This window comes from Tachypleus tridentatus, chromosome 10, assembly GCF_004210375.1.
Source record: "Tachypleus tridentatus isolate NWPU-2018 chromosome 10, ASM421037v1, whole genome shotgun sequence".
Classification (NCBI taxonomy): Eukaryota; Metazoa; Arthropoda; class Merostomata; order Xiphosura; family Limulidae; genus Tachypleus; species Tachypleus tridentatus.
The window spans coordinates 179,147,883-179,166,956 of NC_134834.1; the positions used below are offsets into that span (position 1 = coordinate 179,147,883).

Consider the following 19,074-nt stretch of genomic DNA (forward strand, 5'->3'; position numbering starts at 1 on the left):
CAGTCTTTTGGGAGTCATCTCACTAGTTGTTCATCAGTGGACTTTTTTTTTCCAAGTTCCTCATGTTCGTTAGATTTTTTAATGTAGTTTTCTATTCATTATTGAAATTAATCTTTTTCATTTTCATATTTGACTTTAGTTTGTGCATCCTTTACTGCACATGACCAAAGGTTTTAATGACTAACCTTAAAAATTTTATTGGTATACTCTTTTATGTTATTCGAATCAGCATAGCATAAAATCTTAGCTAATTTTCCATATTTTAATAGTATATAAAATTTTAAGTTCGTAATTTTATATGGCAACATTTATAAAATCTTGAATTATTTCCCCGAGTGTGACATATTTTCTCTATGTATTTTTCTTCTCTATTTTGTCTACCACATCTCCAATAAATATGAAATTATGCATATATTATTTTCAATAAAGTTGTCGTTCCTCAGACAAACCATCATTTTTTAGCCAACAATCTTTATTTAGTTAGAGAGCTATCAAATAGAAAATCAGAGCCTTTTTCTACACCCACATGTCACATCCTCTCTATCAGTCTCTCTTATCTTTATTTCTGTATTATCTATAATTAATGGAAAGTCAAGGCTTTTATTTGTCAAATGGTTTAGCAAAAGTTCTTTTTTCTGTTTGTGTGTGTTTTCTTATAGCAAAGCCACATCAGGCTGTCTGCTGAGTCCACCGAGGGGAATCGAACCCATGATCTTAATGTTGTAAATCAGTAGATTTACCACTGTACCCCTAGGGGATTGCTTTTTTCTGAATGGAAAATTCTCAATTACACTGTTAGTACAAGCTTCATTCCAACATGAAAGATAACTACTTGCTTAGATAAATTTGTAATGGCTTTTGATGAAAACCAGAAAAATTGTCTGCTCTTTGCATGTTATTAGTCTATGTTCTTTGTTGATTATTTAATTAAATAAAAATTATCTAGTGCATTAGTAGCAGTACTTTAAAAAAAAATTATAATCAACTACAAACAAAAGTAAGTACTTTATTTCTTGTTTTTCATCTTTTTACTTTATTTATTATTATAAAAGTAACTAAGATGTAAGAATAAGGATCTTTAGATTAGTGAAATTAGGTAAAGTAAATAATAATATAAATGTTTCATGAGGCATACTCATGAGCAGCTCATGAATAATGTAATTAATAACATAACATGACCTCCATTTTCCCCAAGTAATTTACAACTTACAGTTACAAGAATAGTAGTTAGACATGGTTTGAAGGGCAATAATACAGTAAAATTAAATTATAAGTAGATGTATACTGTTACAAAGTTAAAGCTACTTAGATAAATGAATATAGTTTCATGTTACAATTTGAAGTCATTCTAGAAAGAAAAGTATAATATTTTTTGATGGTTACAAGATCAGTCAAATTGACCAATGTTGTATAGAGTTAGGGTAGAGAAAATAGTTGATAAAATATAAAGTTTTAATGAAAATCAATATTTAAAATGAATTAAAGAGGCTTTAGAGAATACACAAATCAAATTTGAAAATTTTGAGGCAAAGAAAAGTATTTTGAATCTTAACACAAAAATCACTTTGCACACAAACTATTTAAAACATATACTCAATATATTCATGGAGAAATCTTTAGTAGAAACTCTTCATTAAGGAAACTGTTTTTTTATATAAAATACTTACAATGTGTACTTTTATGATGTCAAAAAAAAAACAACCAAAAGCATACAAGTTGAAAAAGTATTTACAAAATGATAAAACCATATAACTCAAGTGCTTTTTGAAGAAAAAGGTGAACTTTTCTTTGTCTGTTTAACCTTGAAGAAGAAAGGTCAACTATTCAAAAGCACTTAGGTAATGGGGTTTTTATCACTTTGTAATATGCACTAAACATTTATCAAATTTATTGAAGATATGCACACTGTATTACAAGTTATAGTAGTAAAACTATATACAAATAAAAATGGTCCCGCGTTTAATCCCTGGGGTGAACCCCATAGTGAAAGAGTTAACAGTTTATTATGATATATATCTTTTGTATATTCAGCAGTTTTATTTCCTGATGTTTCAAAAGTCTTCAGAAGCACGTAAGTTTAATTTGTGTATTCAAAATTGACAATTCTACATGTTATTCATGTTTGTTAATAAACAGTGGTTTTTCAATAAATGAGTCTGTTGCAAGTAATACAACGTGCTCAGCTCTAAGTGACCTCCTTCAAACACTTATTTGATAAATGATACATGACAGCACCATTGTGAACATTCATAACAAGTAGTACGTTTGTAAACATTTTTTGTACCTCCGCATATGAATGTTACTTGGGCTTATGATATAAGCACTAAGTACATTGTAGGTTATATATAATAATTTTAAATTAAGCAAATCTTCATGGTGTTTTGTAGTCTTCTATATTTTTTATATGTAAAATGAAAACATTTTGTAACCATGAGGTACTACTGTTCATGATTTTTGAAAATTTCGTTGTTGTGTTAAGATCAGAAAATTCTGAAAGACTTGTGTTTTAAATGCAATTCATGAAATAAATTTATTTTTGCTGTCATCTGTAAGTTTCACCTCTCAGTTTGTTATCATTATCTAACACTAAAGGCTGATGCGAAAAATGATTTGAAATGTAGTTTAGAATTTAGACATACTCATATACTAAATATTAATTATTCTTTTTGTTACAGTATGTAAGTGGCTTGTGATTACCATAACAAGAACTCCTTTTTGTGCACCTCCAGAAGTTTTCCGCTTGCTACGTGTGGTAAAGTTTGTTGTTACCTTAATTTAGATCATAATTTCCAGAAGTATCATGCACATTTTGCTCATTATTTGCTATTTAGTAATGACTTGCTTAGAAGGAAAAGGATGTCATGTTGCAAATTTCACATTTTAATTTTTTTTATACTAATACAGAGAACAGCTAGTATACAGTTTTGTTTATACACCTGATAAGATTGTACAATATTTGTTAATCCTCTAACTTATTAATGACATGGATAATGCCTAAAATAAGTTATAAGCACTAAGAAGGTCTGTTCTGTATAAATGTTTCATGTTTTGCAAAATTTATCACTTCTTCATCAAAAATATTAATAAAATTTTGAGTAGATTATGTTGTTGTTTTTCTACACATTGTGCCAAAAAATGTGATTTTGAAAGTTTTGAAAAATTAATATTTTTGATGATAAATCTTTAAGGCTGTTATTATGGATATGGACCATTCAGCTTTTTCAGTCATAGTTAGTTGTAAGGCTAGCTCAAAAGGAATTCTCTTTAAGATTGAAATTGGCTATTCAAGTTTAATTACACAGTTTCCCTGAGCAGGTTCTCACCTTTTCAAAATGATGTAAAAGCTACTTCTCAGAAATATTATTTTATTAGTATGTTCATTTGACTTTGACTACTATTCAGGGTGAAAGCACGTTTCAATATTTGTTTCAGTAATTTATTTTTCATTTAGAAAATTTGAAAGAATGTACTATAGGAGTTTTAGAACCAACTTCTATGTTAGTTTGAATTTTGAAGTTATGATACTAAATATAATCGTGACTATTTTAAAATCACTTGTCTGTTACAACATACTCTGTTTGTTTTTGATGTACTTATTTTATTGTTTTGAATTTGATGTAGTAAAGCTGTTGTAATGTATTTATTTTTCAGCTATGCATAATGCAGAGTGATACTACTGATGATGAGTTACAAAAAGAGTGTACAGTTGCACTAGCAGTGATGGGTCAAGCAGTTTTGCAACTAGAAGTGTTAGAAGCTGCAATTAATACTATAAAACAGGTAGAAAATTAGTTTCCATTGTACTTCTACTGTTATTGTTTTTTCTCAGTGTTTAAAGACTATAGAGTTTTTACATATATACTGTTATATACTTGTGAAACGGTTATCATTAAATTGTATGGGGCTTATTGACTCATCTCTTAAATTAGCTTCTCAAAATACTTTTCTATTTTTCAAATTATGAAAGAGTCTGAGCAATGTTAGTCCTTTACTGATATGAGTAACTGAAGAAAAAGAGAACTTCATACCATTACCATGGTTAGAAATTATGAAGGTAACAAACAATAGTTGACAAAAAAAATAATTACTTCGTTGCAATTTGGAACCAACTTGATTCAAGCATAATATTTAAAAATAGTGCTTTTTTTGAGAATTTACATTTTAAACCAGTATCAGGCTCTTAAAGTATAAGCCTATAAAATTGTTTTAATCACCTTGTGTTGTTCTTTACCTGACACACCACAGACATGGAGAAATGTGGTACCTTAAGATATAAAACACATGCATCATAGAGGTTAACACTTTTCTTATGTTTCTTTCTCTGTGTGTGGTTGCATCTTGTATTTACAATGAAGGAAAAAGGTAACTTTTCTGCTTTTATAAAATATTCATAGAAAACTGATTTCTGGTATCTATAATTACATTACTGTTATTTTAGTACAGGATTTTATGCTGGTTTTGTTGTTACTTAAGTATTCCAGCTATATTACAATGTCTAGATTTTGTATTGTTGATTTTTGATACCCCAATACTCATGTATTTTTAGCAACTGATATCTTACATCTTATATAATTGTTCTTATTTATTTTTAAGTTATTCCATTTTAACCTTTTTTCTACCACTCGTTTTGAGGAACGCTGCATATTTTCAATTATTTTTGTTAGATTTACTTTATCATCATGAATATAAAGTTATTTGCTTGTCTAATCAATTTGATTAAAGTTATTGATAAGTTTTCTCATTGGAATACTGAGAACAACAGTGCAAATAGTTACCAAAATGGCTGTGTATGTACATGGTGTCTTTTATTTCACACTTAAGTTGTATTATGTTCTTGTTCCACATGTATAGCAATTTTCTCATGAAATGTTTTTTGTAATTAAACAGTATTACAAGTTTCTTCTTAAAGTGTTTTTTGTAGTTGAGCAGTATTGGGTTCTTATGATATTAAAATAATTGTGATAAAAAGCACTATTAAGGTTTTAAATGAAGTCTTTCTTTTTGAGGTTGACTAAATATCATTCTATGAAGTGTCAATAATTACATTTCAAATTATTTGTGTAATGGAAGTTTTCAAATTCCATTTTATTTTACAAATTTTAGGTTCGTGAGAGCAATTCCTGGCATGCTAGGGTTGCAGCCTTGTCTTACCTACAGGTCATGGTATTTTCCAACCTTTTCATGGTGATGCATCAGCCTCAGTGGGTGGAAGAAATCACAAAATTGGTTGTTAGTTTGTTGGAGGATGAGAGGGTTGAGGTGGGTGCTCAAACTCACATTACAGTTGTGATGCTGTTTTCAAAGAAGAAAATCAAATGCTGTGTACAAATATTACACATGTAAAGAGACTTTTATCAGAGCTTTGAAATGCCTTTAATGAATGAACCAGGTTCATTTTTATGTCTTTATGGGTTAATAACACTAACTATAAAATAAACATTTTTAAAATAGTTAGTATAAATGTAATCACCTGTTACTAGATATATTAAACTTGTATGTATGTTTACTGATCAACAAAGACTCTTAGAAATTCTTTGAATGAATGTAACATATAAAAAAAAAGTATATGAATGTGTGATTATGTTTGATGCACCGTAAATACTTGTCACGAACACTGGAACTGTAGATGTTATAAGCTGAAAAGTTTAAGATTTGCCTCATTTATAAAAGATCTGTACAACTATAGTTTAGTTTTTGTCTTTGCATTTATTAATATTTGCTATTTCTTTGTATAAATAATTTTCCTAATCAAGAAAATTCCTAAACCATTTAAAAAGAATAAGAAAAGGATATATAGTTCTGTGAAACTACACATTTTGATGAGCTTATTCATGAAATAATACACAAACTGCAATATTCAAAACTTGTATTACATACACCTTGTTACACACACACAAAATCAGGCATTTTTGTATTATTTTAAAATATTATTTGGCAGATTGTCTTTAATGTTGTTTTTAAATATTTTGAGATTTTTCTGTGTATATTATATATAGGAAAATGTTTTACATGCGCAAGCAAAGATAATATTAAATGCATAATTCAGTTAAACATTTTTCTCAGTAAAAGTTTGAAAAATTGTGATAAGCAACACGTGTATGTGAAATTCCACTCAGTTTTTACTGGACATGATATGGGGAAATGATGGAAGGCATTTTTTATCTTTCTGATCAAATATTTTTCCACAAATGTTATTGTGCATATCTGTAGCCAAAGCTAGGATATTCTATAAGTGTATGTATAAGATACTGTTACATTTTATTTTAAGCTTTGGTTACTAAACAGTAATTAAACCACTGACTGGAATGTACAGTACAAAATTTTCATAAAAAACCTGCTGAGAAGCTGTGATTTCTTCAAATATAGATAATGCTTGTACGTTACATGAAGTTGTAGAATATGGTAACTGTCAGATAGCAGGTTTGTCCTTATGTAATGAAACATCTAATGTAACTGCATCAAAGAGAGAGTCCTGATTAAACACCACATTTGATTGTAGACTTTTATTAACATGTAGAACAACTTGCAGTTCAGTGTAGTGTTTTGTTACATTCAGTAAACCTTAGAAACTTTTTTCTTGGGTTTTTTTTATGCTTTCGTCCAACATTAAAGTAGTTTCACTTACAAGTTGATGGAAATAGTTTACAGCTTTTTAACCAAATCTTGTTGAGTATAGAGTTTATAATACATTTTCAACTGCTAATTGTTGAGCCTATAACCTTTTTTATAGGCTTTCAACTGCTACTTTTATATTATAGTTTATTAAGTAGGTTTATAGTTGCTGTAAGTTAAGTCTATAAACTATGAGTAGGGTTTTGAATACTGCTTTTGAGACAAGTCTATAGCTTATCAGCTTTATAAAGCAGTGGTGTTCAAACTGTGTTCCATAGAACCTCAAAGTTCCACAAAAGGACATCAGGGGTTCCACACAAAGACAACAGTGATAACAGGTAATGGTGGTTTATTTTTATTATTGAGTGGTGATCTGTCAGGGGCCAAATGTGTTTGTGAAAAATCGTGAATCAGTTTATATTTAGTCTTCTCCAAACAATTACTTACACAAGCAAGCAAAATGAAAAACGTTCTTGCATATACTAATTTGCTTTTGTGTGTGTGTGTATATATGTATATGTGATAAGCACAGAAGAAGACATGACTTCTAACAAATGTTATTAAAATATTTTAATTTTTGAAACTTGGTCATTTTCATCTAGACCAGGTTTTAAGGGTGGATTAATAATTAGGGTTCTGTAATAGAAGAAATGAAATAAGACAATACATGGAATCAAAAAGTTTGAAAACCACTGAGTTATAGCACTGAATGAAAGGACTTCTCCTTTTTTTTAACCAAAAAACCCAAAAACCTAATATGCAGTTATTACGTATATACATACCTGTTCTAAAGAATGTGCTGTTCCTATTGTTCCTATTCTATAAATTTTGATGTATATTTCTGGGTGTGTGAACTCTCTTATTAGATTTATATTTAATTAACTCTTTCACTTGTATACTTACAAATAAACAGTTGTTGTGATACTATGTTTATTATTAGATACAAAATATAAAATAGTCATGTTTTAGTACTTTGTTACATACTTAAAACTGGTAAAATTTGTTGAGTTTGAAGGGAAATACTCCTTCCTCGTGGTGGTTCAAAAGTCCAAATTTACATGCTAGTGTTCTGGGGGGGAGATTTGAATGTACCCATGTCAGTAAAGAAGTTTTGTTGTTGGTTAGATTGTGGTCTAACACCACATTCTAATGATCAGTTTATTTTTATGGCATTCATATTTATTTCCAAACAAACAATATATATAGAAGTAGTGTGTGTGGATACTTCTTCATTGTATTTTAGAACTAAATCCATAAGCTTGTTATTTTACACTTAAAGTGCATTTGTTCTTTTCAAAACATATACATATAGATGAGTAATAAGATAAATTACCAAAGTCTTAATACCAATAAAATAACATTTCTTTTCTTGTAGGTTCGAGAAACAGCTGCAGAAACACTTGGGGGATTTCTTCATTGTGAATTTGTCAAGGTTACAGAAGAATTATTAGTAAGTAAGGTGGATGTTGATATACAATAGTGAAATTACATAATGAAGCACTGGTGAAATATACTACAGCTTAAAGGAAAGCATCATTTAATGTGAGTATAAAGGCCTAAATATGCCTTCAGACTTACAGTAGGCTCAGTCACAGTCAAAGCTTTTGATTTTAACCAACAAACACTGTTATAACATCCCCAATACAAAAATAATTAAATCAGTGTTTAAGCAATAAGTACCAGGAAGAGTTACCCAATTTATTGGGCATATGAACTGTAGCTACTTTTATAATTACATTGTCATGGAATATTACTCTGAATGAAAAGGAACATCTTTTGTCCATCAGTGGTATGTTTGTTTGTATAATTTCATATAAACTATTAACTGCTGTTACAATGTTTTAACATGAGTATAACTTTGCTTTGCTGTTATTACTCTCATAAAAGAAATTAGTGAGGGTAAATATATGGTATATTGCCATATTTATTACAGTATTAAAAACAAAAATCCCAAAAAACACAATTTTTAAGGTATCTTGCTGAAACCAAAAATAAACATTAGTTAAAAAAAAAGAAAACATTGCAAAATAAAAGCCCTAATCATAATAAAAGCATACAAATATGTAGCTGGTGTGGCACACTCTGATTGGTTAGATGGTAACTAATCACAAAATATCATTTTAACAACCGTACTACTCTACTGTGAACATTTATGGTGTTGCTGGTGCTGTTAGTATATTTACGTGCTTATTTATGAATAGTATATATATCTATATAAATTTGGAGTTATTAGGTTTGTTATTTCTGAAAGCTATTAAACTGTTTGGAGTGGTTAAATTAAATTACTTGTAGAGATTGAACCCATCTACAAGTTTAATATTTTATTTTTGAGAATATTAATTAACTTTCTCTTAATAAATTTCTTTTAGTATTAGTTATATACAATAAAATTTAATTGTAAAGAACGTTTCATCACATTTATTTTTTTACACTTGTAATTTCTTTATAGCTGTTTACAAGTATGTTTTTACAAAAGATAATTATATTAGTAGTAGGTTAATAGAAGAAATGCAGCATGTAGGTCATGAACTATTATCAAGCACAGGAAAAACAGTTTTTCAGTGAAAGCATACTTATAATTTTACCGTTGTTGAACTCATTTTATATCTTATTATACATTTTTAAATAAAACTTTAAAGGTCATACACTCAAAGCATAGTCATAAATATTCTTTTTTTTATAAAAGGTACATAAAAAGAATATATTTCTGTAAGTCAAATCATAAGTTTAAACACTTATCATTTCCAGTAAGAAAGTCAGACAATAACTGTGTTATTAATAAATTTTTATGTTAGTGATTGTTCCAATAATTATTTTACAAGTTAATTAGAAACGTGCTTTTGTTTTGGAACACAATTATTAGAGAACAAATGAATTATTCTGGAAAAATAATTTTGAGATTTTAAGAATAATTTACTTAAAGGAGAAAAAGTGTTTTGAACTTTTGTCTCATGGTTTTATTGATTTTAGTATATTTGTGATTTAACATGTAAAGTTATACATAAGATCAAAGTTTTTACTTTTGTCTTGTTTTTTATTTCCTTTATAAGCTTTATCTTAAAATTTCATATTCTGGATTTAATGGAGTGACTGATATTTAGTCTGTTAAGATTAAATTCTTAAGATAAAGTGAGAAAATGAAAGTTGCAGTTATTAAAGAGACTAGCATGCAACACAGTAATAACTTTATTAAAGAGACTAACATGCAACACAATGATTACTTTATTAAAGAGACTAGCATGCAACACAGTAATAACTTTATTAAAGAGACTAACATGCAACTCGGCACTCGGCAACAACTTTATTAAAGAGACTAACATGCAACACGGCAATAAGTTTATTGCAGAGACTAACATGCAACACGGCAATAACTTTATTGCAGAGACTAACATGCAACACGGCAATAACTTTATTGCAGAGACTAACATGCAACACGGCAATAACTTTATTGCAGAGACTAACATGCAACACGGCAATAACTTTATTGAAGAGACTAACATGCAACACGGCAATAACTTTATTGAAGAGACTAACATGTAATATGGCAATAACCTTATTAAAGACATTAGCATGCAACATGGCAATAACTTTATTAAAGAAACTAGCATGCAACACAGCAATAACTTTATTAAAGAGACTAGCATGCAACACAGTAATAACTTTATTAAAGAGACTAACATGCAACTCGGCACTCGGCAACAACTTTATTAAAGAGACTAACATGCAACACGGCAATAAGTTTATTGCAGAGACTAACATGCAACACGGCAATAACTTTATTGCAGAGACTAACATGCAACACGGCAATAACTTTATTGCAGAGACTAACATGCAACACAGCAATAACTTTATTAAAGAAACTAACATGCAACACGGCAATAACTTTATTGAAGAGACTAACATGCAACACGGCAATAACTTTATTGAAGAGACTAACATGTAATATGGCAATAACCTTATTAAAGACATTAGCATGCAACATGGCAATAACTTTATTAAAGAAACTAGCATGCAACACAGCAATAACTTTATTGAAGAGACTAACATGCAACATGGCAATAACTTTATTGAAGAGACTAGCATGCAACACAGCAATAACTTTATTAAAGAAACTAACATCCAACATGGCAATAACTTTATTATTAAAGAGACTAGCATGCAACATGGCAATAACTTTATCAAAAACACTAGCATGTAATACGGCAATAACTTTATTAAAGAGACTAGCATGTAATACGGCAATAACTTTATTAAAGAGACAAGCATGTAATACGGCAATAATTTTATTAAAGAGACTAGTATGTAACACAGTAATAACCTTATGTGGATTTCTTGTTATGCTACAGACTTGTAGCATTTTGGTGGTGTCCTATTTTAGTATATTGTGATATTTTTGTCTTTCCTACATACTGAAGCCTGCATGCTATATGCAATATCACAGAATTTGTTTTCTATGTAAATTACTATTTTCTGGAAGAATTGAAATTCTCATCAAACCTATTTTGATGATGAATAAGCTAATTGCTCTCTATAATTTTTCATTTAATCTTTTATTTAAGGTGGAGCAGTGAATACCACTTGTGTTTGTTTATTACCAATTAGGTATAAAGGATCTCAGTTGCTTCTAACTTCTTGTACACTGGAAATCCAATTATTTGCTGTTTTTTGGTCTTTTTGTAGCATATTTTTCATCTAAATGTTTTGTGACATTGTTTCATTTGGTTTTGTCCCTAAGAATTTCAGCCTTCCTTATTTTAAATGATTATAGCTAGCTTAAAGAATGACGTAGGTAAGAGTTAGCGTGGATCAGTTTTTTTTTCAGGAAATTTTATTGTCCACACCATAGCTTTTTTAAAAAAAAAAATTGAACCATCTAAGAAGGATAATGGGCAATATATGTAATAAACTTGATTGTGCTTAGGAACAAATTGTGAGTCTGTTATGGTATGTTTCGTATGCACTGAGTAAATGGCGATATGCATTTAGGAATAAATTGTTCAACAGAAAGTTAACTAAAATTCATTATCTTTAGAATATAAGTGTTCATTGCATTTACTTACTCAAACTATGTTTTTACTTACACCCAATACACTTAGTAGTTTAAATTTATTATTGATCTCCAAAACTAGCATCTTCCAGTGGCTATGTGGGAAACTTATGGGCTTACAGTGCTAAAATCCAAGGTTTGATTCTCTCATATTAGACTGGGCGTAGATAGCCTATTGTGTAGCTTTGCTCTTAAATGAACAAACCAAAATTAGCATATTGTTTAAGATTTTCAAATTAACATATTGCTGCATTTAACAACATCCCTCTTCTTTTTTATAGGAGAGTTTCAAGGTTAAGTGTAGGAAGAAACTGAAGAAAAGGAAGATGCAGGATAGAGCCTCTGGCTTAGCAATAGTAGATCTTCAAGAGCTCACTGAGAGACATGCTGGGATACTTGGCTTGTGTGCATGTGTGAATGCATATCCATATGATGTTCCAGAGTTCCTACCTGATGTGCTGGTTATGTTAGGAGATCACCTAAATGATCCTCAGCCAATTCCTGTGAGTGGTTATTTCTTACACAGAAGTAAAAAGATAAGCAGAGAAAATGTTTGTTTGAATCTGTTGGTTGTAAATGTAATTTATCAATGCCATTTTTCAGCTATGGTTTGACTATAAAAATTTTAAGAAATTGCATAATATTCTTATCTTTATTGTATGGTCTAAAGTAATTTTTACAATAGTTTGAAAGAAGTAAGTAAACTTGTAGGTGAATTTTGTTATTGACGTTGTGTACTAGAATACAATTTTTAATTTTTTTCATGAATTTTTGTGTAGTACAAGATAATTCAGAATTGTTAATTTCAAAAGGGTAATAGGAGTCATCAAAACTGTATAGAAATAAATTGAATCAAAATACAAGATTATATTTTCAAACCTACAACTAGGGACTCTTTAAAAAGAAAAAGAAAATAGGTAAACAAACTAAGCTGGAAATAGTGTTTACATTATTTTCTCAAACTATGTATCACATTTTGATTCTACTAAAATTGGTAAATACTGTAGACATGAAATCAAATTAGGATTTATAGCTTATACAAATCTGTCTGAAAAATAAACATGTGATAGTTGCTTTACTCAGTATTAAATTACTAATAGGCTTAATTTGACATTTTATATCTATGTAATAAAAGGAAAACAAATGTCTATATGATAGCATTATCTTAACATTTTTGTCTCTGAATTATTTGTTGTTGATTTTTTCAGTCTACAATCAAGAAGACACTTTCCAATTTCCGCCGCACACATCATGACAGCTGGCGAGATCATAAATTAAAGTTTACTGATGACCAGCTAGCTGTTATTACAGATCTTTTGGTTTCACCAAGCTATTATGCTTAATATCAGGTGCTAGATAAAAGAGAAAGAGATGGAAACAAAAAGTTATTTGATACGGTAAAAGAAAGCTTATTCTGAATGCTCTTAAAAAGGAATTTATAATAATTTGTTTTCAAAAAGAGCTTGAGATAAATCTTGGAGATGTTTTGTATGAAACTTATTGATATATGGGACTTTATAAAAATTATTAAAAAGTGAGAAAAGAAAATATTAATGTATCAGTTCCTTAACTGCCATTAAATAAGCTGGACTTCAGCCACATAGGTTTATGATTTTGTAGTGAAGTGAAATTTTTAATATGTAAAATGGTAAAGCTGTTCTGCTATGAACAAAGTTTGACAAATACATAACATGAGTTGGTGAACTCTACAATCTGAAATATATAGTTGTGAGGTTGAAAGTTTGCTCAAACTTCACTTAGTTTATAAGGAAACTTACAAATCAAACACAAAGTCCAGTATCTAATTTAATAATCAGTCTTTTATTCCAGGACAAAACCTAAATATAGCTTGATAAAGAATTTTGTTACCTTCTAAAACAAACAAGCTATAAACAGTAGTTTGAGTGTTATTTAAAGTTATTAGTTTTGAGTCAAAATCTTTAGATTTATCTATGAAATCTTGCTATTTAAAAACAGTTTGCACACTGTGCTTTCACTCTCAATATTCAGTTGTATTATAAAATGTCTTCAACACAAAAAGTAACAATCAGTTTTATAATGTACCAATTTCCAATTGCAATTATCATATAGTAGCTAATCATCTTCTAATAATTTTCTGAATAAAACAAATTAACAATACTTTATTTTTGTAATTAATATTTTTCATGTTTAATTGCACATGTGTGTTTCAGCACTTTTTAGTGACTTGTCAGAAAGAAATATGATTTACTTCGTTTTTCAACCAAATACTGCTAGGTTGTTGATGAAACAAATCAGTGTTACATTTTTTTACTTCACATATTTTCTAACCTTAATTTTTAAACACATACTGAGCAACTTATAAATGGATTTTAACTAGATGTTTTGGAAAAAACCAAAAACCATCACAGGAAAAGGAACTGTAGTAGTCATTTTTATAATGTATATGTCTGTAATGCGACCAAAGTTCAGGTATGCATTACAAAGATGAGTATTAATTTGTTATATAGATCGAAATTTTTATTTTCTCAAGATCCCCCTCCCAAGTGGCTTGTTGGTAAGCTAGGGACTTTATAATACACACTTTCAGGAGATGATCCTTCACACTTGTGATTGACCATTGTGTAGCTTTGACCTTAACAACAAAATAGCACTTACACTTTTTCTTTCAAGCATCTTAATTTCTATGTTCTTTTTAATTTTTGAGAAACTATTGTTTTAAAAACTGATAGAATTTTTTCTGAATCTCTGCTTAAAATATTTATGTATTACTGTCAGAAAAAATATGAACATCCATTGCATTTTCATACTTTTCTTTTATTTGTAAAAACATTTGCTGATACAATTTAAAATATTGTATCAGCTATTAATATTAACTCAGGAGAGTTAAATAGTGTTTGTCCAGCAATGGGCAAATGAAAATAGACCAAAAGTTCAATTTGGTAGAAGGGGAGTGGCATTGTAGTAAACATTTATTGATCAATATATTTTTAATTTAAAGTCAGTATAAAATTTAAAGAAGTCAGTAATAACAAATAGAATAGCTGCATATGAAATTATATAGTCATATGTTTTAAAATATGCTATGAAACCTTTCAAATCTTCAAGTTATTTGCAATCATTTTGCATGTTGCAATTTTGCCCTTTTTTAAAAAGCATGTTTTCTCTGTTGTTGGAAATGAGACATGTCCATTTTCAAAAAACTAGTGAACTTTTCAACTTGCTCTTCTGCAGTTAGAAGCTGCTACTAAAAACTAGTGGATTATTTTAATTTGTTTTTCTACAACTGGAAGTGAACACTATTTCTCTTTGTGCTGTGTACTAAAGACTAGTGAGTTTATTGCATGCACCCTAAAGTTTAGTTTTGTGACAACACATTTGTAACAAAATACTACATTATATTTTAAATATGTACTATTTGCATCAGAAAGGTAACTTGCTTTTTTAATTTATTCAATATAATAGTTGGAGATATTGTTTTATGCCCATCATGAAGTGGACAATGTGATTAGCAAAAAAATAATAAAAATAATGATATTTTTTCCTTTACTGCTGCAGACAGTTTAATTTTTGTTAATTCATGTATATTTTTTATTAAATGTTTTACTTATTAATAATTATAAATAATTTAAAGGCATTGATGCTTAGCTTATAATCATATGAAGAACCTTAAAAACTTCTAATTTCTAATGTCTCAATAAGTGTTGTCTGAGCTACAAAGTAAAAAAAGTTATATAACTCAAACGATACATCTGTTTCATGTTCAAGCATCAGTGCCTTTAAATGTTCAAATTAAATAAATGTAGAAATTGTGTTCTAAAAAAAAGAATGTAGTAAATTCTAGCATGCATAGCTAGGGATATTTTACAGTAATCTCAGTAAATATATACTTACCTTAAAAAAAACTGACTACCTGTACTGTAAGAAATTTCTGATTAGATGTTCTATATGTACTTACATATAAATGTAGTTTGGGCAGTTCAAGAATCAAATAAAATTGAAAATAAATTTTCAGACAGGTGGCGTAAATTAGTTGTTTTTTTGTTGTTTTTAAAGAGTGCTATAATTATAAGTTTTTGACATTTACATCCAGTGATTTACTAATATAATATTGAACAAGAACTGTTGTAATAAGGAAATGATATACTCTGAAATATGTCAGTTTTGTTTCTCCTCAGAGAAGTTAGTCATCCTTTGTATTTGAAATAAAAGGATTTGAGTTTTGTACTCTGTCTACCTAAAAGATAAAGTAATGGACAGCCCACAACTGTGTAAGAGTAACAGGTTAACAGTTACATGTTTAGCATTAGCCTAAAGAATTATTTGATATAATTTCCTGTTTCATTCAGCTCCTTATTTCCTAAAAGTTGCTTGATGAGCAGGCTGTTTCAGTTAACACTTCCTAATGAGTTTAAAAGAACAAAAAGTGGAATATTTTTAATCTGTTGGGCATTTTCTCTGCCATGAATTCTTTAACACATATTACTTAATACCTGAAAAGCTTGTATGTATTTTTAAATATTTCTTTCACAAGTTCTTAAAAAGATGAAAAGTTGCTTCACTTGTTTAACAGGATCAAGGATTAGCTGCAATTTGGCAGATTTACACAATTTCTATTGTCAAATTAGCCATACATCCAATTAATTCAAACCCAATGAACCAAACTTTAGATGGGTGAGAGTAGTAGGGTTGGAGAAAAAATACCAGTACTAGTAGACTCAATTCAAAATTGTCTGAGGTGGTAAAATGAAATTAGTATGTGAGGCTCCTTTTAACTGGATGATTGGCAGAAGGCAAACCAACCATAAAATGTCTTTCAAAGCCTAAAGTATTTTGGAAACACATGAATTCTTTAAAATGCAACAACATACAATTGAAAAGAATTTGCATAGGAATAGGCTTTAAGTCTTACTCTCTGCCTTAATGATGTACTCATTTTGCCTATTTGTTTATAATTACATAAAATAGATATGTCTTTCATCAGACATTTCTATTTGCTACTTCTTTATTATTAGACTATGATCCAATGAGAAAGAGAGAATGTACATGACATTTCTCTGAAATGTCTTCAGAAATTAAGGACTTTTTTGTAAAAAGTAAAAATTTATCACTACATTAAAAAAATTGTCACATACTCCATACTTGTTTTCTGTCTTATAAGCTGTCATATGCAGAAATGGAAAACTGGGGATTTCAAACACCCAAGAAATTGGTATACACCTGTGTAATTTTCTCCTACTTTTTTTTCAGGAAAATTAATGAAGTATCCATAACTGTTTTGTAGAAGACCTAGTTTTTAAATGTTTGATCTGTTGTCTGCTCATATGGAAGTTTATTTGTACAGTTATTGCATTTTTTATTTTTTTAATATATGCTAACTGGTCTGTAGTTTTGGGCATTGGAACATGAATTAAAAGTCAATAAAGTCCAATATTTACTGATCATGCTACCAATAAATAATATTGATAATTAATGTTCCAAAATGGTCCAGAGTGCACCAGCAAGCATGTAAACCCTTCTGACAAGATCTGCTCATCTACGTGACCTTTACAGCCTGGAACCCAGGGCTTGGCTGAAGTTTTATTTGTTGTTTTCATCCCTTATTTAATAATTTCAATGAGTATTAAATAAAGTTATGATTAGATGTAGTTGTAATGATTATAACTGCACCTCACATTTTTAACAAAATATTGTTAATCTTGTGTCGAGTGATATCGGTTGCAGTCACTGTAATATACATAAATGTTTCTACATGAAGTCATAGTTATGTGTACGAATCATCTTTTCAACCATAACTATGCAGCTAAACAAAATTATTTATAGATATATACACACACGTGTATGTATGCAAGAGGTAAGCATTCATGACCATACCTTCGTGTGGTCATACATAACTGTATAATATTGTGCAACAAGTGAACTTAATCCATACATTTCTACAACTTTTAAGTGGCAGTGCAGGGCTATATATATGTAGTGGTTTCCTAGAATAAAGTTGTCATATGTAATCTATAATCTGAAGTAGCAGTAATTAGTGGAATAACTGAATTGGAACATTGATTAGTATATAAGTAAAACAAGTTGTCTAAAGACGTAAAGAAAAGCTGGAAAAACAAATTTGGAAAAGTACAGAAAGGTTATTAGAGTAATAAAGAACATTAGTGATAGAACAAAACATCTGGAAAAGGAATTGGTAAATGCAGAGATTAAACCAACTAAATCTGCATCTGCACAGGAAAATCCTACTTAAAACTGTAATTACAATTAAATATGGAGTAAGAGATCCTATTTGGTTCCACATCTATTACTATGCCATCTCTTGCTGCAGGATCTTCCTTGACTATTCCAGCCATCTCACCATTATATCCAATTCCAGAACTTAGCAGGTTAGTTCACTGACATTGCCCAACCATGAAGTCAATGGATCATGATAAAAATGTACCATTGGAGTTGCATCAAATTCAGTTCAAAATAACTTCCAGAGTGAACAGGTTAAAGAATGCACTACTCGCTTTTAATCTTGCTGTCATTTAAAACGACAAATTTTTTAATGAAATTAAGTAGTCTTTCAGCTGAGAACCATAACAACTGTCAAGTACTTGTAGCTGCCTTGTTCAATAGGTTTGAAATGATACATCAGAAAGAAGTATCCAGAGCAAACTTTCAAAACAGGGTACAGAAGAAAGAATAGGCCTTAACTGAATTTATAGATTTAGGAAAGCTTGTCAAGTTATCTTACCCAGATACATTTCATAAAATAATGGATTCATTGGGGCATCATTAGTTTATAGATTCCATAGTAGCAGATGAGAATATGAAAATTAGGTTGAAGAAAAGTAAGTGTACGTTTAAAAAAAACAAACTAGTTAGTATCATACATCTCGGTGTGAATAAACACTTCTGTGTTTCTGAGTTTTATTTACTTTACCGTTTTTGTTGTTGCTGTTCATTTTATTCTTTGTTTAATAATTATGAACTTGCATTTTGAGCGTACTTTAGACTTCTTGTCGGATATTTGTGTACCTTAATAGAACACCTGTACCTAACACGAGGAAGATTCAAATATCACATGTAATGACACTTTAAAGGAACACGTAACTAAAACTAACAAACAAATTCTTAATTGACTATTGTGATTTGTTTCCTTTCACAACTTTGGTCTTTTTCTTTTCATGTTTTCAGGTGAAACTGATTTTTTTTAAAAGAAAAAGATAGGCTCGCTGAATAACAGAATAATAGTGAAGAAACTTATAATATATTTCCGAGTTTGTTTCTTTCTGCTTAATTGGTTATTTGACGATAGATGTCGGTTTCTCTTGATCACACTGATTTGGATGAGATCGTCTGATCAGGCTGTTTAAACATAAGAGTACTTTATTCAGAGATACTTTAATGAAGGAAACTGCTGTAAATATCCTTGTATAATATGCAGTATT

General features: G+C 29.3%; 1 protein-coding gene across 1 annotated transcript in view; it reads left to right on the forward strand.

Annotated features, from left to right (window-relative positions):
- Positions 1–15,656, forward strand: part of LOC143228591 (proteasome activator complex subunit 4-like) — a 125,514-nt gene extending 109,858 nt beyond the window's left edge. Inside the window, 6 exon segments of the mRNA XM_076459817.1 lie at positions 2,676–2,752; positions 3,652–3,780; positions 5,104–5,259; positions 7,988–8,062; positions 11,941–12,162; positions 12,868–15,656. Of these exon segments, the coding sequence (XP_076315932.1) occupies positions 2,676–2,752; positions 3,652–3,780; positions 5,104–5,259; positions 7,988–8,062; positions 11,941–12,162; positions 12,868–13,002 (794 nt within the window). The 3' untranslated portion in view covers positions 13,003–15,656.
- The last annotated feature ends 3,418 nt before the right edge of the window (positions 15,657–19,074 follow it).